The sequence below is a fragment of the Erpetoichthys calabaricus genome, chromosome 2, assembly GCF_900747795.2.
Source record: "Erpetoichthys calabaricus chromosome 2, fErpCal1.3, whole genome shotgun sequence".
In the NCBI taxonomy this organism is placed as follows: domain Eukaryota; kingdom Metazoa; phylum Chordata; class Cladistia; order Polypteriformes; family Polypteridae; genus Erpetoichthys; species Erpetoichthys calabaricus.
In genome coordinates this window covers 68064865-68089954 of record NC_041395.2, presented here as the reverse complement: position 1 = coordinate 68089954, position 25090 = coordinate 68064865, and the positions used below count along the sequence as shown (strand labels likewise).

The 25090-nt window shown below is 37.3% G+C and overlaps 1 protein-coding gene across 1 annotated transcript in view; it reads right to left on the bottom strand.

Moving 5' to 3' along the window:
* Positions 1–25090, bottom strand: part of qser1 (glutamine and serine rich 1) — a 163764-nt gene that overhangs the window by 12357 nt on the left and 126317 nt on the right. The window contains exons 7-11 of the mRNA XM_028793880.2: positions 22928–23061; positions 22219–22451; positions 18820–18957; positions 5244–5341; positions 549–695 (exon numbers count right to left, since the gene is read on the bottom strand). Coding sequence (XP_028649713.1) covers positions 549–695; positions 5244–5341; positions 18820–18957; positions 22219–22451; positions 22928–23061 — 750 coding nt within the window. The remainder of the gene's footprint in view (positions 1–548; positions 696–5243; positions 5342–18819; positions 18958–22218; positions 22452–22927; positions 23062–25090) is intronic.

Below are 25090 nucleotides of genomic sequence, written 5' to 3'. Positions count from 1 at the left end.
CTTCACTGGACTGAGGAAAGTTGTAAACTCTTTGAAGTTAGACCCAAGTGTGCTAGTCACAATATTTGTTTCTGTTCCTTCCTTGTATTAATTATTTTAGTTAATAAAAGACTCTTTTCCATTACTTTGGTTTCCTTGACATTTATCCTTGATTCAGGAGGGCTTGTGACTGCCCAGTACTATTTGGTCACATGGAGCTGGGCCTCACTGTTGCAGGACTGGGAATAAGGTAAAAACAAGTCTGGATGGGACAGCAGCCCATTGCAGAGCACATTAAGGTATATAACCACATACATATGATCATAGGGATCACTTGAGAAGCCCTTTTAGCTTGACCTTCTTATCATTGGAAAATCTGAGTACCTGGAGGAAAAACATGCATTGAAACACAGAAGAACATGCAGACTCTTTATACAAAGTCATTAGGGTGGGATTAGAACCTTGTCTCAGGTATTGTAATGCAACAGTATTAAGCCCTGTGCCAGCACGAAACATAAGAAACCAAAAATCATATTAATAAAAAATAGAATTAATCAAAATGGTCTTACCAGTGGCAATTTGGAGGAAGTCTTTGCCGCTCTCAGAGTTCTTTTATTGTAAACTTTCCCACTCAGTTTAATTTTACAAGATGAACCTGCCTCACTAGACTTTTTTAGATCTAGCACCACCAGTTCTGGAAAACTATCCAGTGCACTCTGAAGAGGGAAGAGAAGATAGTATTTTAAAATTCAGTTACTAAGCCTGAAAAGGGGCTCAAAGAGCAAATTATCAGTTTGAATCCTGTTTTTTCATTAAAATGTGCAATACTCCTAGTGTGGAGTTGAAAATGAAAATTCAAAAGACTCATACTTGATTTATATCCATCCATGAAAATCTAATTAATGGCTTTGTATATGCACTTATTACACATTTACTGCAAAACCACACTGATGAGTTAAAGGAAAAAAAATTAATCTTGAATCAGGCTGTAGCTAGTTAACGGCTTCTTGAGCGCAAGAATGAGAGCCGCCTTCTTTTGGCTGCTCCCGTTAGGGGTCGCCACAGCAGATCATCTTCTTCCACATCTTTCTGTCCTCTGCATCTTGTTCTGTTACAAACATCACCTGCATGCCCTCTCTCACCACATCCATAAACCTTCTCTTAGGCCTTCCTCTTGCCTCTCAGCTCTAACATCCTTCTCCCAATATACCCAGCATCTCTCCTCTGCACATGTCCAAACCAACACAATCTCTCCTCTCTGGTTTTGTCTCCCAACCTTCCAACCTGAGCTGACCCTCTAATGTACTCCTTTCTAATCCTGTCCATCCTCCTCACACCCAGTGCAAATCTAAGCATCTTTAACTCTGCCACCTCCAGCTCTGTCTCCTGCTTTCTGGTCAATGCCACAGTCTCCAACCCATATAACATAGCTGGTCTCGCTACCCTCCCCATTTATCCGGGCTTGGAACTGGCACGAAGAAACACTGGTTTGTGCATCCCCTGTGGCTGGGTTGCAGTATGGGAGTGCAATTTCCCTTATTTTTTAGGAAAGGACAGAATGACAGTCTGATATTCATGACTTAAGCAAACGGCTGCAGTTGATATGCATGACATTTCTGTTTAAGTTTGTTTTATCCCTTGGCATTGGCTGCTTGACAAGGAGGAACTACAAGAGCAACACAGAATACCAATACCTGCACAATGGAAAAGTGGGTCAAGTTATTCACAAAGTTAACAGTATGAGTTTGGTGTTTCAGCAGACACACAAAGGCAAACACTACTCTGTGGTATGTGCTTATTCTTTAGTCAGAGAAAAATCATCAGGTACTCTTGCATTGTTTGAAAGGGAAAGTCACACAGCCACTCCTGTGTGACATGGTGGAAGGTAAAGCCATTTTCTGCAATTACGATTTTCATGACAGTTGTTTGCATAGTGTGCATGAAGGCACTGGTAGTTTCCAGTACATTCATTAAAGTTTTGTAGCTTTAGCCTTTAAAAAGTTAATTTAGCTGGTTTTGCGTGTGTGTGTGTGTGAGAGAGAGAGAGCTATGTAAATTTGATATAACAAATACTTCTGATTTAAAATCGAGCTTTAGAGGAGAAATGATAAACCACAAAAACAACACATAAACTACACACAAAGCATTATTCAAACACAGCACTAGATGGTAAACGCCCAAACCACTTTGCAGACTAATATCTGTCAGGCAGTATAAAACTGGCAGACTATTAACTAATCATAGTTATATAAATCTGTTCTTTCCACATAAGAACTCAGTGCCTTTTTAAAATAGCCACGTCACTTTTCTGGGTGTTTTCCTCTTTTAGCTTGACCATTCACTGTGCTATTGACACTTTAATTTCTGGAAGGTATGAAAAGTTCAAACAAATTTTGTACACAACAGAACATCAAAAACATTTTATGACAACCGGCCGATTTATTAAATTTCTCCAAAACAACATGAAATCGAGTTTTGAAAGTCTCTCTGCCACATTATTTGGTAATTTATTCCATGTGCCTTATAACTTTAATGTTTTGGTAAAATTGCTCTTCAGTTTCCAACTCTGTCCCATGTTTAAAGTAAAAGTACTATACTATTCTTTTCATAATTTAAAAAATATCGATCATGTCACATCTTGATCTCCAGTTGCTTAAACTGAAAAGGTTTAATGCCTTTAATCTTAGCTTGTATCTCTCATTCACAGAATAATCTCTTCTATGGACTTTTTTCATCTAATACTGCCCAACAGACAGCCATCCCACCAGTATACTGCTACAGTTGTTTCTTAATCATTGTATAGTTTGTCTACTTGCAAAAAAAAAAAAAAAGGGAAAATTTTGATATCTTTAATAATAGGAAATAATAGCTAATGAAGCAATACTGGAGAACTTATCTTGTTAGAAAACAGTCTTAAATTATCATGTGCATATCATAGTAAAGAAAAAGGTGTAAGATAATACTAAAACAATTTGCTCACACAAATTGTATTCCTGAAGAAAAAAAAATGTATTTAACCTGATCCACAATATGCATAAGATACAAAAAACTACTTACTTATTTAGTGGATGGACAACTAAAGAGTAAATGAATCACCTTAGAAATCAGTTTTAACAATGTAGGGTTTGAAATGGGCAGCAGTTTCAGTAAAAGGCTAAAGAATTTCCTGTTAGATTACTAATTTCGATATTATTAGTTAGACTACTAAAATATTTTCACTGTCTTGATTTTCAACACAGTTTCTGTGAAAATCCCTAAGTTAATCTGTAAAGACTCCTACATTGATGGCAGAAAAGTGTACAGATAAAACAGCATGGTAACAAATACATACAATAAAAGACTCTGGAGTTTGTGGTTTTCTCATGCAACTGCGTGATGCAGCAATCTTAGTTTTAATCTGACAGTGGGTCTAAATGTACGTCTTTAAAACCAGCAGCTTTAAACACCTCAGCCATTGTAGCCAGAAATTTTCTTTTGTTTTGTGCCTACAGGTTACTTGTAAGCCCTTGATTGTTTTTTCATGGATTCATGTGTTTTTAACTAGGTACCCATACAACACAGTTTCATAATTCTGTGATTCCCAAACACCATGAGGTTTTTTATTTTTGGTTGTTCCAGCAAAAGGATAATCAGTAAAGTTCACAGTAATTAAACATCCTTCACCTTCTTGTTGATTAACAGTACTGTTGTGATATATATTTTTTAAAGCTTTGATTAATTTCAACCATAAAATTAAACTGTGACTGTAGCAGGTGTCTTGTTTAGTTCCTACAGGTTCACTTATAAGATGAAACCTTTAATTGTTTTCTCCACTGTGATTGCTTGGGCTTTAGCTTTGTTTGAGCATAAAAGATTCACATTCATGGCAAGCTGTTTTAACATTTAATGCTTTCCTTTGATTGGTCATCATTACATTCTGAACAGTCACAATTGCATATACATATCTGACTTAATTTTAACAAGTCAAAAATCATAATTTTTAATAAATACAATATAGTGCGTTTGGATAGTTAAAATGAAAATTACAAATCTATTTAATACTGATTAGTCTATAATGTGGTTATATACAACTGAGGGACTTTTGACTAGGCAGAATTTCAAAACATTTTAAACATCACAGTTACATTAAGATATAGTTACTTCAAATACATTAAAGAAATATGTTATTATAATCTAAACTTGTCAAAATGGAATTGCAGGTACTTTTAACTGAAACTCTTAAGGATTAATCTATGGGGAAAGTCCATTGTTTTAACTAGTCGAACTGGAATAACAAATCTCCAAAGACCAGTAATTCACTTTGAGCTGCCAGAATATCTACCACAAAGTAAGGCATTTCATTAACAAAGTAATAATGATGAGGAAGGGAAGAACCTTAAGTATGTACAAAGCATCACGTTAATAGACAAAATAAAAATGATTAGTGTCTCCCATGGCCTATCACAAGGAAAGTCTCATGCACATTCCTACAATCTCTCCTACAACCAACTTTCTTTACTACTACCACATTTTGCCCTCTTATGCTCAATACTGCTTTCTTCCTTCACTTTGCCCTTCTCACCACCTGACACTAAGGTTCCTAGCATTATGACAGCAAGGCCATTTACACTCTGGTCAGTTAGTATTTCCAAGACAGTGGCTAATCTATCCTTTAACGCAGCAAACCAGTTCAGCGCTTACCATCTTTGCAGGTCCACAGGGGCCTGTCCATAACTTGCAGCAGAGCTCACATAGTTCCCTGCTGCCTCAACTAGGAAAAACCTCTCACTAGTCAAAGCGTTGTTACAGACATTTCTAATTCAAATTTTCAGTGAAGTATAAATATAGACATAAAAAATGGGAAATTAGCACAAAGCATTAATTATATAACTGGAAAGCTATATGTGTGCCTGTACACCTTCAGCTTTGAAGACTCTGCTACATTTCAAGAAAACAGTCTGGATTTTATTGAACACATACTTTTGTTAATTCTGGACTTCAGCAATACAATATTTTACTTCCTGAAATACTCCTATTTTCATAACTAAAATGTTTTTAAATGCTCATAAGAATTTGAATTCAGAAAAACTTTTCAGCTCCATTTAAAAACCGTTTACAATTAAGAGTATATTTTCATAACTTAATAAAATGATTTCTCAGAAGAAAAAGATTTACTAGCTTGCAAGGTATATTTTAACGGTAATTTCAAGTTATTTTCATGGCATGAATACAGGTTGTGTTGCATTTTACATGACATTTAATTAAGTCTGTAAACATCCAGTTACCTTAAATGACTGTCCTACTCTTAATTTTGGAAGCAGTCTCCTCCTATTGTCAGTAATCATTCCATCCACCTTCTTCATGTGAGGCAATAGAAGTTCATCTGTAAAAGAAATACCCAAATAAACAATTTAAAAGACAAATGAAACAAAGACCTTTGCAGGTATTATAATATTTTGTGTAGGTTTACTATAAATTGAACTGTTCCCATTTACTTATTTCTCACGGTTACCATTATCAAAAGTCAAGCTAGTCAGCTATATTAAAAAAAAATGCTTACAAGTGGCTACTACTCTTCTTTATCTGCTTTTCAACTATTTTGGCCTCCTATATACTTACCATTTTGAGTTAGTATTTTTGTTGGCAGCAAAATGAGCTTATGGATTATAAAAATGGATATTTAACATATAGTGTGTGCATTTTGAATTAACATTTATAAATATAGTATGTTGTCCTGGTAATCTTTATATATGTGGAGGGAAGTCAGATAAACAATATTACTTTGTGAGAAGAGGTTAGTAATAGGATGAGATGCCAGATTTTAATAGGGAGATGTTACTCCAATGTTCAATAAGCTGGAAGGTGAAAGTAAAGCTTCACTGGGTAGTTAAAACAGCTCAGTTTCCACTGAAACATCACCACCCTCCTCAGAATTTCAAGCAGCTCTTGACGCCAGTTGTGTAAAGTATTTACGTATACCATAGAGAAACGAGGATTCCAGAAGCTGTTAAGAAAGTTGAATGTAAACTATGAGTTGCCTGACAGAAAATACAGCACTGTAGCAACTTGACCTGTGAGAGAATAAGCATGTGAGATTCTGTGGGGGGCAGAGACATACATGCTGAAGCAGCTTTAAAGCTGCTGTCCTGAAAAGGCAAAGAAAAGATGACAGCCAGTGTGGTATGAAAGCTTGTGGTGACAGTGATCCCCTGAACAAGCTTCAAAATTTAGAGAGTGTCATCTCCCGAGGCCAACAGTGGAAGTTGATCAAGGTACTTTTTCTTAGAGTTAATAAATAGTAATTTCAGGGACTATTCAACAGCTGCTGCTGCTGTTTGTGTGTCAGTCCACCAAACCTTGGATTGTTACAGTACTTACTATTCTGGTAATTGTTATAAAATAAGTACTAGCATGCATCATATAGACTGTTACAGACAAAAAAAAAAATCATGTATATGCATATACATATTTTGGAGCCACTACATACTATTTACATCATAAAACAATATACTGTAATGATGCTGACAAGTTGCATCAGCCTAAGGATGAGTCACCAACAGAATGAGGCAGCATTTCATCATGCAAATGAACAGCTTCAGACCCAACAGCAGGGGAACCTACAAAAACTACAATCCATCCCATGTCAGAAATGAATTGTAATTAGTGCTGTAACAAGTCCGTGTTCCTGTTAAGGACAGAGGAGCTACTTTTAAGAGCAATGTTTAGAGCGGTGATTCCCAACATGGGGAGTAGGGGGGCAATTCGAGAATTTAGGTACATTAAGCAATTTATAAAATGAAAAAATAGAAATTCACTGTTAAAAAATGATAGAAAAAAGTCATTTTTATTTTTACTTTTTACAGGGACATTTATATATTTATATAAACATAGAAGGAATGGTGAAGAACTCTTTAATTTATGATTTTGCAACCGGCTAGGGTTTTTCTACTTAGAAATAGTTTTTACCATTAACATAATATGAACTGTAACAATGATTATAAAATTTTACAATATAACAAAAATATAAAATGATCAAAATATTACAGAAAAAGCTGTCATTAGTTATTTTATATTTATGAATATCACGTCGTCTTATGTTTTCAAAACTGTATTTGCTGTATTTTCATATCACTTCATTTTTTTTTTTTTTTTTTTTTTTTTTTTAACAATTTCTTAGTGATTTTTTTGTCAGTATTTCAACTATCTCTTCCCTCTTTTGTTTCCATGTTCTTTGGAAGCTTGTTTAGACCAAATGAATGACATTATGGGCTTCCTCCACTTGAGTAGGAGTTCACTTTTTGAATCGGTAGTAAGAATAAGGTATACTGTATGTTACTGTGGGGAACATAATGATTTTAGAGAGGCCTAGGTGGGGCATGGCCAAAAAAAGGCTGGGAACCACTGGTATAGAGCAAGGGTCCATTGGCACTCACCTCGGCACTACAATATGTATAATGTACTGTATATGTGTTTGTATATATAAAATTATCTGTTATTAGCTCAATAAAAAGATTATGAGTTTTATTTGAGCTGTTTCTTTGAAGCACAAATATTCATGAAATTACTAAATTTTCAAAGAGAAAAAACTTTCCTTCACTCATATTTCATATTATTATTGTGTGTGAATATACCAATTTTTGGACGCTGCATAGAAAAGATCTATATGTTACGGCCAAAGCGGAAAGTGTCCAGCCAAATCGGGAAATGACCAATGTCGCTGTAAATTGACTGGCCAATGTCCGATGATTTCCTCAATTTCAGAATTTGGCCAACCAGTTTGTGAAATTGCATGGGGCGATCGGCCAAAGTTGGAAGAAAAAAGGCATGAACAGCAATTTATTGCGCACTTAGTAGTGCAATTGCATTGAGTGTAGCCTTGGCGGCTCTTGTTCAGAAAGCGGATGCCACTTGGTTGTTCCACGATAATTAAGATTAGGTATATAAGTAGGTTTCACATTTCTGTTATCATTTTAGCCCTAAAATAATGACTTAACATCAGGGACCTATTTTATTGACTTAAGGGTTAGTGTTTGGGCGAAGGGAAGGCTGTCTCAAGTGGCGTCCGCTTTCTGAACAAGACCCGCCTTGAGCAGTTTCTCGTGCAGAATGGAAAACTCCCTTCTGAATCTGCATCTGAAAGTTTTTAAGCATCTTTGCACCTTGGGCGGAGTGTCTTACATCAGCACATCGGATTTTGGCCAGAGAGTTCTCGCCACTTCGCGAAATGGCTGGCCAAAGTAGCATATGCGCTGGTCATTTCTAGTAATTCAGATTTGGGACACACCTCGTGGCCAAAATGCGAAACGGCCAGTCAATTTGGGAACTGGCTGAACTTTGGGTTTTGGCTGGAACATATATAAGTATATATGTCTCTTATGGTGCTGATCTTGAAACCTGAAGATGTTATGAGAACATATTGAGAAATACTGAGTGTCTTATTTTGGCTTAAAATAACTACAGCATCAGTTTAAGTCTGTATTGCCCAGATTTCTAAAATCTAGAGGGCTGGCTGTGTATATTTGGTAGAAGGGACTTAAAAATGTTTGTAAAGTATAAATGATACCAAATGGAAGCATACTACTACAAGAGACAGCAAATCTCTTGAAGAGATTTTGAGCCATAGTGTATTAAATAAGGTAAACTTTTCTGTAACAGTTAATTTTTTGGCAATGTTTGCACAGCAATCATTGTTTTCAATTCTTATTGTCAGTTATTGTCATTATCACATTTAATTAATCAAGCTAACCATTCCATTGCAACTAAATTGTTTCATTGCTGAGCTGTTTTCACTGTTTGTTTTCTTACTGTGTGAAAATTTGTCACATATTCAATATAAAAACGGAGACCAGCAGGGCTGACAAAACACATGTAAATCAGTTTGTTCATATTTTAAAATCTTGAAGTTCGCGGATGTTATTTCCCTTTGTGGAAAACCAACCTACTTGATATCTTAGTTAGAAGGTTACCACAGTAGTGTAACATGTGCAATATAAAATAACAACAAATCCTATGTTGTTCACTATTATAGCAGAGTTCCTGCACTACATATAAATTAATTCATTCAGAACAGTTCTTCTGCTAAAAAATGAAATTCTTTACTTCAGATTTGGGTGGGGAAGGGATGAAGTCAGGAAAAACATTTATACAATTACGTAAAATTCCACGCATTGCTTTTTTCTTTCTGGTGGGAAAGAAGTGGATTTTAGGCTTCTCTAACATAAGAACTAGGATTTCATTTTCCTTTTCAAAGTTTGCTTTGACTTTGACTGTGCAGTCTGCGCTGTTGATCCAATCTTAATTGCAGTAAATGGTGCGTTTCTTAAAGCTTCCCAGCAGTGGAATGTCCATAGGTTATGCATTGTGTGGTGCTATGCCACAGTTTTTCTTCCTTGGATTAGATATGACAGCTGCACCAGATTTAAAAATACATCTTCTGAGTCAACAATCAATAATCCACTAGGGAATGCATAAGACGTTAAACTGCATCCGGCCCTGCAAGCGGTCCTCCAACTTGCAGGGAAATCATGGGGGTTGGTGGAAGGATTGGCACTCCAGCCACCATTTAAAAAAAAAAAAAAAAAACTTCACAAAGCTCCGAGACTACAGAAAGGACTCCTTTTTGCTCTCCACGGGAGTAGCTTTGCTGCAGCCGCCCATAGGAAGGCTGCTCGCATCATGAAGGGGATGGGGAAAGCCCTCGGGAGCCCCATCCCCGGAGGAGTCGAAACCGTTGGGGATTGGTGCTGAGGTGTCGCCCGCTGCACAGCAGCACTCGGCTCCCAATCTGAGGCGACCCATATGGGTGGGCGCATGGAACGTCTTGTCTCTCCGGCAAGATGATAATTTTCCTCTGCTGTTGGAGGAGCTGCGTAAACTCCGCATTTCAGTGGCAGCACTCTCTGAGGTGCGCAGACCAGGGACTGGCCAGATCTCTGTAGGTGGATACACCTTTTATTGGTCTGGTCGGTCTGATGGCTGTCATACTCGGGGAGTAGCTGTTGCTGTAGCAGATTGGCTTCTTCCGATGTCACTCCTTTCAACGAGCGCATTATGAGTCTCAGATTACAGCACTCTCTGGGTGCCTTGTCTGTTGTCTCAGTGTATGCTCCGAGCGCGGTGAGTGATGTCTCGGCGAGGGAGACATTTTATTCGCAGCTTCGCTCGGTGGTTGATGGGTGCCCACGAGGTGACACTTCTCTGGTCATGGGTGACTTCAATGCAGCCACTGGCACTGACAGGGCTAGCTATGAGGATTGTCTCGGTCCCCATGGATCTGGTGACCATGGTGAAATTGGCCTCATGTTCCTTGACTTTGCAAAACGTCATCGGCTGCGAATTGCTGGATCCTGGTTCCAGCACCCTGAACTGCATTGTTGGACTTGGGACTCCAGTACTGGTGGTGCGGTGAAGGAGATCGATCGCATCCTCGTGGGCAGACTCTGGAGGCTCTTGCAAAACTGTAGGGTCTACAGAAGTGCCCAGTTTGTGAATTCTGACCACAGATTTGTTGCTACTCTTAGGATCCAGCTTAGGTCCAGCAGGTTACCACCTACTAGGAAAATGAGCCTGGATTTGGCCAGACTCCAAGACCAGGCTGTTTCTAATGAGTTTGCACGCAGTTTGTGTGAGGAACTTTCAGATTTGGGTACGACTGCCGATCCTAATGTGATGTGGGAGACCTTCCGTGACAAGATCCTGAAGGTTACTGAGGGTTGTGTTGGTGTTACCGGTGTTCCCAGAAGGAGGTGTTTCATCTCGCAGGGCATCTTGGATATCATTGAGAGAAGTCACAGTGCGCGGCTCAGTGGCAACTCTGGTCTGTACCGGGAACCAAGAAGGACAGCTGCGAGGGCTCTGAGGGCAGATAAGGAGGCGTTTGTTAGAGGAATCTGTGAGCAAGTGACACACCATCTATGGTCTAGCGACCCACGTCCTGCTTACAGAGGAATTGAAGCATTCTGCACATCTGAATCTGTTCCTCGGAGGGTCGCAGTCAGGGCGGCTGATGGAACGGTCCTTATGGACGACACTGCAGTTGTGACCCGCTGGGCTGGCTACTTTGAGCAGTTGTTCAAAGCTGATCCTCCGGCTAGGACGTTGGATATCTCTGGGTCCACGGTTCTTGAGGCTGATCCTCCAATTAGCTGTGAACCACTCAATCTCACTGAGATTGCACAGGTGGTGAACTAGGTTGAGGGGGAGACAAGGCTACAGGGATCTGAGGTATCTGGGGTGAACTTCTCCCGGCTGGTGGTAAGGCTGTCCTCCTGGCATTGCAAGCAATCTTTACTTCCATTTGGGAGACTGGTATCATCCCAACTGATTGGAAAACCGGACTTGTCGTCCCTTTCTGGAAAGGGAAGGGTGATCGCCAGGATTGCAGCAACTACAGGAGGACAACACTGCTCTCGGTGCCGGGTAAGGTCCTTCCTAGGCTTGCCCTCAATAGGATCCGTTATCACTTGTTCACCTACCAGCGATCGGAACAGTCTGGTTTTATGCTTAAGAAGTCTACCATTGACCGCATCCTGGCACTGAGGGTTCTTGTGGAGCGCAAAGGCGAATATCAGCAGAGTTTCTTTGCAGCCTTTGTTGATTTTCGCAAAGCGTTCGACTCAGATGATTGAGCTGCCCTGTGGGACATCCTGAGGATTCACGGGATCCCCAAGAGGTTGCTGGATATCATGGCCGGCCTGTACACTGGTACTGTGAGTGCTGTACAGAGTGGAGACAGGACCTCTGCATCGTTCGTCAGGAGTGTGTTCTTGCTCCTACTCTGTTCAATGCTTGATGGACTGGTTGTTGGGCAAGGTCGTGGGGTCCAGCGGCTGTGGGGCATCAGTTGGTGAAGAAAGGCTCACGGATCTTGACTTTGCTGACGATGCTGTGATCTTAGCGGAGTCCATGGAGGCTCTCATTGGGGCGCTCGAGAGATTCAGCGAGGAGTCTGAGTGTCTGGGCTTGCAAGTGTCCTGGATAAAAACCAAGATCCAGGCCTTTAATGACCTCTTGGGCACAGCCTTCAGCAGTGTGTCTGTTTGCGGAGAGAGTGTTGACCTTGTTGAGAGGTTTGCTTACCTTGGCAGTGACATTCATGTCTCTGGCGACTCTTCCTATGAAGTCAGTAGATGGCTTGGGAGAGCATTTATGAGGTTGCTGGAAAGGGGTGTGTGGCACTCCCGATATCTATGCAAAAGGACCAAGGTCCAAGTCTTTAGAGTCCTGGTGCTTCCTTTCTTGCTATATGGTTGCCAGACATGGATGCTATCCAGTGACCTGAGACGAAGACTGGACTCCTTTGGTACTGTGTCTCTCCGGGAAATCTTTGGGTATTATTGGTTTGACTTTGTGTTGAATGAGTGGAGCGGTGGCTCATGGAGTCCCGAATGAGGCACATTACCTGCATTGTGAGGGAGCGTCAGTTACGGCACTACAGCCATGTGGCGTGTTTCCCCGAGAGTGTTCCGGCTCGTAAGATCCTCATTGCTGGGGACCAGAGTGGCTGGACCAGACCAAGGGGTCGCCCACGTAACACCTGGCTGCGGCAGATAGAGGGTCAAACTGGGATCCCGAGTTGTTTCGTTGTGTAGTGGGTGCGGCAATGCACTGTACCAGTGCATGCTCCCCAACTTGACTTGAATGCATTTTCAACTAGTTTTGCTACCTGGCTTTGCCTGGGATATTTCATAAGACAATGGGCATCAGTTATAGTGCTGTCAGTTAATTGGATGTATCAGAAGTACTATGTAAATACTTTTCTGTATACAATATTAAAGCTTTAGACTTGCAACCCTGAGGTTGTGGGTTCAAATTCTGGTACTAATGCTGTGTGACCATATGACCAAGTCACTTCATCTGCCTGTACTGCAATTGCAAAAACAAAAGAAATGTAACAAATTGTATCTCAAATGTTATACGTTGCCTTGGATAAAGGCATCATTCAAATAATAAGTAATAATAATATCAGTAAGTCACTGGTGCAGTTTACTCTTGAAAATGCTATACACAATTGAGCATGAACAAAACATTCCTGCATTCCTTAGCTCAATTTCTGCTTTGCCTAGTGACTTGGCTTTTGTTGATGATCTTTGCATTGTTATACAGGAAAGTATATTCTTAGGATTCAGTAGGAATAATGTCAAATATGAGTATATATTGTTGGATTTTTTACTTATTTCATTTGTTTACATCATTCACTCACGTACATTATTTCTTTTTGTGTTTTTTGTCAACTGTATGTAATCTCCTTTTAAAGCCCAATGATTTAAAAGTATATGCAAAGCAATGCTTCAAGTTGATATACATAAATGTTGGAACCCTATGTATTACACTGATGCATTAACCTGAAGTGTGAGGAGCGTGGAGTATTAGCTTTGAGTGCCACAACACAAGATTTTGTGGCTTCTCCATCAGAAGTTGAAGTATAATGATCTAAGACTGATGTCTTTCTCTTGGAGTTTGCAGCACCACAACTGAAGGGGGATTTTCCCTTAATGTTTTATGTGTAGCAATCAAAGAGCAGGGGTGAGAGGGTGGTATACAGTGACCAGGAGCTGGTGGTATACAAGTTGTGCTAAAATCATTAAATAATTAAAAAATTAAAAACACCCTCTCGTTCAACTACATTGAACAGTTTAGGTTTGCATATTTGCACCAAATAAAGTAAAAGGCAATATCGGTAATCCTTCTTTCTGGCATTCTGGTTTGACATCATTTGGTACATTTTATCTCCTGCAGTTGACATTGTTGTCTACCATGTTGTTATTCAGGTCTATTTTGGTTTTCTTGGATTCTGCAGAATCAGAAAAAAATTGTTGCTAAAACTGCTAGAAGTGCCAATATTAGCCTTTTTTCAGACTATAAAGACAGCTACTTTCATCTCGCATGCGGTATTGCAAAATCTTTTTTTTTTTTTTAAAAAGCTGCCAGTATCGAGAACAGTTTTTTTAGCATTACAGCATCCTCCCATTATAGTAAGCAATCTGGGCTATATTATTCTTTTAAAAACTTTTTAATCAGGTCTGATTGGATATGTTTATAATCATGAGGTTTGAGGATAGCTGATTGCTGTGTGTGCCTGTACTATCAGTGAAAACTTGGATTTTTTTTCCTGTTATGCTTTTTTTTTTGCTTCCATACACTAAGGCCCCTTTCTAAGAAGAGACCCAGGGTGAGCACCCAAGTGACCCTGCTAGTAGATTGTGGATAGGACGACAGTTAAAGAGTCACAAGCTGCTGGCTCTGGCATACAGATGTGGACAAATCTGTTTGTACCCTTATTGAAAAAGTGCTGTATGCCTCTTGAAAAGTGATTAAATGATAAAGTAAAGAGTAAAGCAAAGTCAAGTGTAAGAAGGTCAAACGACAGAAACTGCAGAAGTATCACTGAATGTCACAAGAATCACACATTTGCAGTGATTGCCTCTAAAGGTAGTGCAACAAAATATTTGGACAAGTGTTCCATCATTTTTGTCTATGCCATTTTAATTTTTGTTATTATTTGAAATATTCTGTTAAATCAAAACTCTAAAGCAAACTCTGATTTTTGGCAAATACAGAATAAACAATGGATGCCAATTACTTTAGTCAGTTTCATGTTATTTCAGAGACAACTGTGGGTTGTTCTTTTTAGTTGAGGTGTACCAACAAATTTGTCCACGTGTGTATCTGGCAAAATGTGAATATGCAACCTTTTACTCAAAGCTAGCTTTGTATTTAACTGATTAGTCTATTATATTTAGGCAACCTGTGTATTAAAACATTGTCACTTAAGTGCAAATAAGAGGCAAAAAGGTGGCAAATGGCAAGTATATTTAGCAGGCTAAATGATAGTATTAATATAATGCAGAGTAACTGATTGTATTTATATACTGTATTGTATCTGAAGAACTACTTGCTCTGTTCATCCTACTAGTCACTAATATCATTTCCTCTAGTTAATCAGCTTCATATCACCAAAAATAATTGTCAAATTGCTAAGTAAGTGTATGTGGGTCACTTTTAGTACTATTGTGTCGTCCTGTGCTACACTCTAAAGTGTTTCCTTTTCAGGTGTTCATGGATAGAACACCATCTGTATTTTGTATAGTAAACACTCTGGAGGAACTTTAGACAATATTTGGAGGGAACCTCCTTTGGAGAATGTAGTGCTGCTGCTACCATGACTAGCCCACTAAAAACAAACTACACAGAGCATAATAGCATTTTTAATATGTTTAGAAAAATTACACCACAGGGTTAGGGTGAAGCATAGTTTGTTTTGTTCAGGTGTTAGTTCAGATAATTTTTCAGGGCTTTTGATATTTTTAGATTTCATTTCTATGCTTTATTTTTGTAGTTTTGCTTTCTTTGAAATCTCTTAAAATATTTTCTATATTTTTACAGCATCATTTCTGTATACTGTTTCAGTACATGGGTGCCCCATTTTGAGTTGACCAGTCATTTTTGTTATTGGTAATGGCTCCCGTTGCTATTCTGTGATGCCAGGAAGTGGCAACAAATGTCAAGTATATTAAAGATGAAGGTGAAGAAACTTACTCTCTGGATACAAATATCAAAAACCTCACGATCTATTGCCAGCCTAAAAAATCTTCTGGTTGTCAGGACTTTTGTAAGTTATTTTGACTTTGCCTCTAAGTTTTCACTATTGTGCTTTGGATTTTGTTTTACTTTTAATTTGCTTAATTTCTGACCCTGGTCTGTCACTGGTTAATGATTCAGCATTTCGCTCTTCGTCCTTTTCAGTGCCATTTTTGACCTGTCATTTTTCCACAAATTATGGCAGCACAACTGCCTTCTATGCCACTAGAATATGCAGTACTTGGTATAAAACATGGTGAATAATCAAAGAACCTTTTTTTAAAAGGAGTATGAAATATGATGTATGATGAAATGAAAATAGTCTAAACAACAGAGTAGTACTTGTTTTTGGCTCATCTACCATTCATGTGAGATGGGCTCTTTGATATCAACAAATCTGTTTTTATATTGAGTAATATTGCCAGATATTAAAAAATGGTATCAGATAATAAAGAGATTGATGTTCATTTGGGCTCAAATGCTTGCCAGTGTTGTGGTCAAAAGACTTTTCCCACATATTACAATCATACATTGTAAACGAGATTCTACAAATAAATGTGACAGCCCCACAGCCCCAAGAACCTACCTATAATACAACTAAGGTTCACTCACAGTGGATTACACTTTCTGAAACTGTCACTGATAGATGGTCTCTTGTGAATTGTTTAACCAATACTTGTAATGCAGGAGTAAGTATTTTGCATTAACGTAACTGGAGGCATCGCCTCATTTTGAGATTTTGATCTAGTTCATCCAGATCAATTGGTAAACAAAACAAAAACAAAGAAAAAAGTCTCAGAAAACTGCTATAACTCCATCAGTTGCTGTTTTGAAATTTGGTAGATGCACTTGCTGTTTCTGTCAATGCTGTGCTCCTCCACATACTTAAAATAAAAAATATAGACAACTGTTTTTATTTTCTGTAAAATTTTGGGCATGCTTATGTTTTACTTTGAGGTGAACCGAACAAAAGTCTCTAATCCTGCAGCTAACAGGGGATGTATTGCATTACCAATGTATGTTACAACCTACACTACAAGTCATTCCATTACAAATGCAGGTCTTTAAACACTTACAGAAAATGTGGTATTACCACATTTTTAAAATATATTAGGCATTCACGCATTATTTGAAAGACTGTGACCTGTAAAGTTAAGTCACTACTATAAAAGTTTTATAAAATTAAAATATTAAGAAAGCATGCTTTTGCTAAAGATAGCTCCTTTCTTAAATCTGTTAAAAGTATGGCTAATATTAAGAGAAACAAGGAATTTCTGAAGACTAAAATCAAGTTTGCACAGTTTCCTATGGTTCAGTTTGTGCTTATAAATTTTATATAACAGATATCTGCAAGTGAAGTGCACTAATCCATCTGATTCACCATAATCATTAAGCTGCCAACTTGTTGCCTTATTAAAGAAGGACATAGCTTGACCTTCCAGAACATTCATTATGGTATATAAACATGTTAAAATCATGGATTCCTAATATTGTCCCATGAAGGCTGTAATGTGTAATTTCTTAAGCAAATCCCCCCCACCCTTTTGAAATAAGTCAATTCACAAGGTGCATCAATACAGAAATATTTCAGATTAGCTGCAGTTAAGCAGATTTCTGTAAGAAAGTAGTAAATGAACTTGATACAAGAAGACACTGAATGTAAAATACACAACTTATTGCAGTGTAGTCATCACATGTTTTTGTAACACAACAGTTTAACTTCACAGTTGGCAAGACACATGGTAGTTATTTTTGAAACTGAAATAGGATAGGTACAGGGAAGCTGAGACTTAAAGGTTATGTCATAACATTACATAAACCCTGTCTGTACGTTGGAGGAAAATTAAAATTTAACATGAAATCATTCTCCATTTCCCTATAAGAACATTTTGAGATATGTGCCAAAAATATGTAAAATGTTTGTAAGGAAAAAAAGGTTTTCATTTTTTTGGTACTGTTTATTTGCCAAAATGGAGATGGGATCAAAATATATCAAATTTTCTCCAACTGAAATTGAACAGAAAAATATTCACAGCTGGTCTCCACTTGGAAACTGGACATTGTTTTCTGGTTACTGCACACCAGATGACTGCATATTGCAATTTAGAAACACGAGTGGTTATCTTCAATGAATGGTGGTCATTTGAGAACTTAAAAGTGCAAGGTATCGCTGTGAGGTTGTTGTGTACAAAATACTCATTAAAATGGCAATGCATATTTAAGAATATAGTGGTGCAAAATTTGGAAAATAGACTACTATGTTGTAGAGAAATGTGATATTTATTGTAAGATTGATAATCTTTAGTGTTCTCCAAAAGGGTCATCAAAAGTGTTCACAGCAAAATTTGCCATGTTCACCAGCAAGCGTGTTTGTTGAATTATTTCCAGAAAATAATTTTTTTTTTTAATTTGAATGAATTTGACTCATCCGTTAAATATTACTCTTTATTAAGTTTAATTAGCTAATGATGCTAATATAAGTTTTAAAATAGCAAATATAACAAACTTAATAGTGATTCTCAGACAAACCTGATCTTAAAAGCATGTTCTAATTTAAACAAACTCTTCATTTTTAAGCAGTTTTTCTAAGAACATCCTGAAATTTAATAATATGCAGAATTAGCCTACGGCACGGTAGCTAGTCAAAACAAACCTTAAAGCAACTCAACTTCTCCCCCTCCCAGAGTCTGAGAAAACACATGAGACCCATAATAAATTAATGAAAGATTATTATTTACAAGGTGCTTCTATCTTAATGGAAGAAAAAAGTGTGAAGCATCTGCACATATAGATCAGAAACACAAAAGAGGAGACCAAATTCAAAAAACAGAATGTGCCAGTCTCATACTGCCGCCCAGGGGATATGGCCAATCGTGTTCTAGAGACTGTAAACACATTTTTTTATATATAAACCTTTTGCTTTTTGCACATATTAATACAGTTACTGAAGATGCATAAGAGATGGAAGTAGTTTCTTCATATACACTTTCAGTGTGAATTTAAATACCTCCATTTTTTTTTTTTTTTTTTTTAATTTTTACTGACAGTGTAAATGAGCATCAGTAATATAAATATGTCATGAAAAATTGTACACTCGGGTTTGTGGGAATACAATGATTCTTACAACTCTTAAAGCCAGAAGGCTGTATTAACTTTAAAATAGTGTATGTGGAGAAAAAGTCAGTATTTGACACTTAACAATTCCCTTATACATTTAAAGGAATTTAGTAATATTGTTAATCAGATATCCAGAATCATTAACAGTCACTTTTCTGTACTAACCGTTCTCTTTCTCCAGTGCTCCCATCACATCTGCATCCAGTGCAACACTGATTAACAACTCCACATAACTCTTAAATGTTTCCTTCATGGTTCTGGTGTTTAAGAACCGAGTTGCAAAAGGTACTGGTGGTGTAAATTCTAAAAGTAGAACATAATAAACAAGTTTGTTAATAAAATGATACAAATATACTGTAAAGAAAAAGGTTAAAGCAATCTAAAAGTATATTTGTTCAAAGGGACAGAAGAGGATGTTTTATATCACAAACTATATAATTTTGTGGTAGGGACAGTATGAAACAATTTGAGTGAGGACATTGGTCGCTCCTGCCAGAATATTATAATCTTCAAAGATATCCATGTAGGTCATGACCACTTCAGTATGATTTAACACAAGTTTTTAAAATTGTAATTGGGCAATGGCTGGTATCTCTGCCATAATAAAAATAATAAAAGCATGAAACTTTTAATGTGTAGAGTTATTTCCTGAAATGCAATGAATATTTAGAAATTATAGTAAAACTAGTCATTTAGCCCGTTACAATAACGGGCACTAGAACAGTAGTGCATAAACATTAGTAGGAACAGTCTATATTAAATGGCAAGGGACTTTGATCTCATTCTTTTTGTTGGTTGTATTTTTCTTTCTTTCAGCCTTTCTTTTGTTGATGTTTACTTGCTGAGCTGACCGTTCTTCGTGGGCTGCCGCCGTGTATTGTGTGTCTTTAATTTTCTGTGACAGTAATACTGTCTTGTACGGCTCTATTCAATAAGGGCGCGCACAAAAAGGCGAGCTTCAAAAGGGCGACCTCAATTGAGCGTGGCGAATAAAGGTGTTCGTAGATAATTTAGTTCAAATGGCTCTGGAATATGTGAAGAGCAACAAAGGTGCAGATCTTTATTTGCCGCGCCCAATTGAGGTCGCCCTTTTGTGCGCGCCCTTATTGAAGGATGCCGTCTTGTATGTCCGCTGGCTTGTATGTCCGTAATATACCTTTAATTTTCTCTGGCGGTAATACAGGCGTGCGCGTCGGTAATATGCCTTTAATCTCCTCTGACAGTAATACTGGCTTGTATGTGGCTGTAATATGCGTCACTGTATTGTGTACCTTTAATTTCCTCTTGCAGTAATACTGGTTTGTATTTCCGTAAAACGGCTCTAACTTTCTCTGACAGTAATATCGCGTGTGTCGCACCGTGCCCCGCGCATGCGCACTTCATCAGAAGACACCCACACACGGACACCTGGACGCACATAGGGAGTTTATATATATATATATATATATATATATATATAGATAGCATACAAATGAAACACTTTTTTTAATGTTGGACCAAATTTAAAAAAAAAATGTGTGTGTATTATACAATTAAATCTTATTTTATGACAATCTCATATCTATCTATCTATCTATCTATCTGTATCTCCTATATAAATGACAAACAAAAACCTCAATTGTGAGTGCCCAAGACAATGGGCGTGCACCAAGCCCTAGATGGCCAATGATTTCCTGCCTGGCAGAGAAACAATAATGGAAGGATAGCCCAGTTATAGACATTACCTGGCCAGGACACCCTGTGATTCCTGTCCTGGCTGGGATGCAGGAAGGACTCGATCCAATCCAGGAGCAGTTTATTCCCCAAATAAATAGGTGGCAGTGTTTGGACACACACAGGGCTGCAGGAGTCTGGAAGTGCAGCCCTGTAGGGGTCTTTGGGGAACGATATTGGGTGCTGCCAAGGGAGGACCTCCCTGGTTTCTGTACGACCAAAGTGCTTCTAACAAGCCACTGGACGAACTCCTCAGTCCAACATAAAAGGAGCCTGTAGCCATACCTCAGGGAGTTAGAATCAGGAGGCAGTAGGCAATGTTCTTTTGTAGGAGGAAGGTATCCTGATTTGTTTTATTTTGCTGGAGTTTGTGCGAAGGTGTCTTATCCAATAAAGAATCATTTATTTGAACCTGGAATTGTGTTGGGTATTGTTGTGCCTGTAGTTTGAGGTGCAGAGGTGCCCCCTGGTGGTTACATAATAAATACAATTATTATCTGTTAAGAGATACATAAATATGCAGACACTGTTTTAAGATGATGAAGTAGAAACTTGCTATATATAATTTTGGAACTATGGAAATTTCAGGTCTGCAGTAACATTAAGTGCCGTGAGCATGGAAAGGTGCTATATAAATCTATTATTCTTGAAATAAAAGTTGCAGGACATATATTACATGTCTGAGAAATTTATGCCATAAAACTTTATAATGTCATAAGCCTAATAATTATTTATTAAAAATTATAAGATAACCGAGATAAATGAAAGAGGAAAAAAAACACTGGGAAAACTGTCGTCTTGACGTCTGTTACACAGACTTTCCATTCAAGTTACAAAGGCTTCAGTTCCATTTTCTATTAAATTAGTTAGGCTTATGAGCTCAGAAATAGGTCAGGTCCACACTTTATATACAGTGTGAAAAGACTAGAGTGGCAAATAAAAATGATTTATATATTGCCTGAGTGGACAAAAATGTATTTTACATACAAATTTTGTAATTTATTTATTAATACATGTCTTCGTAATACATTTTCTACATCTAAAATGCCTAATAGAAATGTAATACTTTATATTTTAAACTGTATGTGGGCACCCCTGAATAACTAACTACAAATTTTATATACCACATCAAGACCACAAAATCACTGCATGCAATCCTACAGTGAAAATGTGTTACTTTAAAAACAGGCAATAACAGCAGCATATGTGAACCATAATATGTAGAAAGAGTTAACTTGAAGTCTGTGTGTCTTTACCTTGAAAAAATATTTCTATTAAACAATAATGAGTACTGTGCAGCTTGTTACTTGTGTGAAACCAAAAAGGATTTTCTTTATTTTTTATTTGGCTCCTGATTAATAAAGATAAATTAAAAGCTACATGAAAACCAGGAACAGTGGTTTCCAAAACATTATTTTAATTGTAACTGACACATGTCTGCTAGTATGAGTTATTGGCATAAATACCATTTGCTAGCAAGTAAAACTAAAATTTGATGGTAAATCCTGGCATAATCAATTGGATTTTTACATTTTCATTCAGCATATATTAAAGCTTATATTCATTAACACAAGTCTTTTCCAAAATTATTCATCTTCTTAAAATGTCATCTCTGTTTCAGCCCAATGTGTGTCCTTTCATTTTGAGAGCGAGCATTATTCCTAAATATTAATAATTTCATATATCTTTTATGTTTTATTTAGGCTACATTAGGCTAATTTGATACAATTCTTCCATTTCACAAATTTAACCTTTACCCAAACTTTCCAAGTCAAAATAGAATGCATACTTTTAATAAAGAGATTAAAGCTACTAGTGTCTTCCCATGTAACAGACAATAAAGCAGCTTACCATCATCTTCACTCTGTGCCTCTTGTGAAGACTCTGAAGGAGAAGGAGAAAACACCTCCTTCCACTTCTTCCGTTTTTTTGGAGGAGGTTCAGCCTTTACTTTCTGCTGTTTTGCTTTTGGCTTTGAGGCAGATGTTTTATTTGAGGGCACTTTTTGGGTCAAGTTGTTGGGAGCAGGTGAAGGTGCAGAAGCTGTTGCAGGCTTGGCGCTGCTGGACCGGGACTGAGAACTCCTAACAAGTACAAAAGAAAAAAAAATTCCCTTTGTTATGGCTCCCTAATAGTTATATACAAAACTTAAATAATTCAGTGAGTTCATTAAATAGTAACCAACATGTAATGTCATGCATGATGATATTCCATTTGTTTCTGATCTTCCAATAAATATTTCACATTTCAGTTCTGTGCTTGGTAATAACTTCAACTTTGCATGGTAAGGAAAAACTTAGCAGACAAGAATAGACATAATACATGGAATAGACATTTACTGATTAAACGTCTATATTAATATAGCTATTTTTATGGAGTTTATCTGTTAAATGCTGAAACCTTAACAGTGCAATAGAAAGCAAACCACAAGTCATAGCATAAGTAGGAATTACTGTCCAAAATAATCCAAAAAAAGGGAAAACATTCAAAGTCTAAAAATAACCCAGTATTGAAAACTAAGAGCTTACATTCATAAAAGTAAACAACTATTAATTGGTACCTCATTGAATGCAAAGGTTTACATCTAGGTTTCCTGTTGCAGACACGGACGTACTCCTTTTTGTTTACAGTGTCAATGAACTTAACATAAACTCGCTTGTACTTTGTCTTTGCATCCCCAAAGTACCCAAGATACTGTAAGAAAAGCAATAACAAAAATCATATTAGGAATGGCTACTTTGTGCATTAATGTTATAAACGAACACTGAAAATAATACTTGAAATACTAAGGGAAAAAATGTTACAAGATGAATTATTTTTAAATTACCAAATGAAAAGGGGGGAAAATAATCCTGTTACGGTCTGAGATCCCTCAGACTCGCAGCCATGATCATCTTCTTGTATCCAGAGCATGAACAGTCATGACTGGGATGGACCAGGACGAGTGAGGCAGACAAGCCAGACTTAATTTTCAAAAGCAACAGCAGAATTTATTAACCACTTATGCCCTAAAGAGGAGTTTGGCACTATTGCGCCTAAATTACATACCCAAAAAACAAATGTCTATTATTATGCTTATATAAGAAAGGAACTGCAAATGGCTGAAGAGTAGTACATACAACACACCAACTTTTATATGATATTTATATGATTAAAACCTTTTTGTTTACACCAGTATCAATTAAATATAACACCCCAAAAATGTGTTGCTTTACAGTTTTTCTAGACAGAAATCCCTATTTTACTGTACATAACCAAGACATTTTATGATGCACAACTCTGGAATCAATTTTCTTTTTTGCCCTAATCTGTCAGCTATCATTAAACCAAATTTAGATTTCATACCCCATAGCATTGCAAAGTTATATTGTTTGTCACAAGGTTTTCCCTCTTTTTGGAAACATTTAGTTTCTGGCACATAAAGAATCACCCAAACATTACAACTGCAGTTATATTTTTATTAAAAAATAAACACACACACACACATTACTCTAAAGCAAAGAATAATTTGTAACTATGTGCATATAATTACATAATTATCTAAAACATTACTTTAAAATTATTTTTCATGCCAGTCCGTGAAACAATTTCTGTTTACTAATAGACAAAGAGAAACATTACATTTTGTACAATAAACTGGGGTTTTTGTGCTAAAATTCATACATCTCCTGCCTTCTGATGCAGCTGACCCACAAAGGTTTAGAGTTTTTATTTATTTTTTTGTCTTGTTGTTGCTCTTATCTTGCCATTCATGTCTGGAATAAACAAAATACATACATTTCATACCAACATGGATGGGGACAATGCCTTTCTTAGCACAAGATCAGAAACTACCCTGGACAGGGCCCTAGAGCTAATCACACACAACGAACATGTACCTAAACCAGTGCTTCTCAACCACTTTTGGGTTGCAGGTGGTAGTCCCTAACGAAGGGGTCAACAAAACTGCAAGATTTTTAAAAAATTTTTTTAATCCAATTTCTAATCGTGCTCACTTTACCAAGCAATCACTTTAACCACTCACCCATCCCTCCAAGACCTCTCTGATTTCTTTTCTCATTTGTAATCATGCTTGTCTTTGCATTGGTAAGATGAAGTGAGGACAATTAGAAGTGGGAAAAAATACTGAACTGTGTTCTCAATCCCTTCGGTGAGGGGTGGAAAGTGAGGGGATTATACCAATAACAAGTCACAAGCTGAAACAGCTTTTTTTGTTCATGTGCTTGTGACCTAGAAATTTGAATGGCTTGATATAGGGACATTTAATGAAAGTGGGGATACTTCAGCAAATGCAACATTCTTATATGGGGCTATATGAGTGCCAAAGATGTGGAAGAACTGAATAAATTCATGAATTCTCAGATGTACTGCAAAATCATGAAATAAAAGATGCAAACTTCTCTTCACAGTCTAGGTTTGTCTGGCAATTTTTTAGCATGGCAAAGATTCCAAACATTCTTCGAAGGCCATTGCTGCCTTCTTAAGGATGATCAAAGTGAAAATGTTGGAGTGGTCAAGTATGCTGACCGACCTGAACACTACTGAGCACCCATGGTGTATTCTGAAGACACACGTTTTATAGAACTCCACATCAAACATCAAGGCACTCAAGGAAGTCTTCCACCAGGAGGGAAACAGGATAGATGTGACAAACTGCAGTGAACATATCCACTCTATGTCAAGAAGGATCAGTTAAAAAAAAGTCAGACATACTAAGTACTGG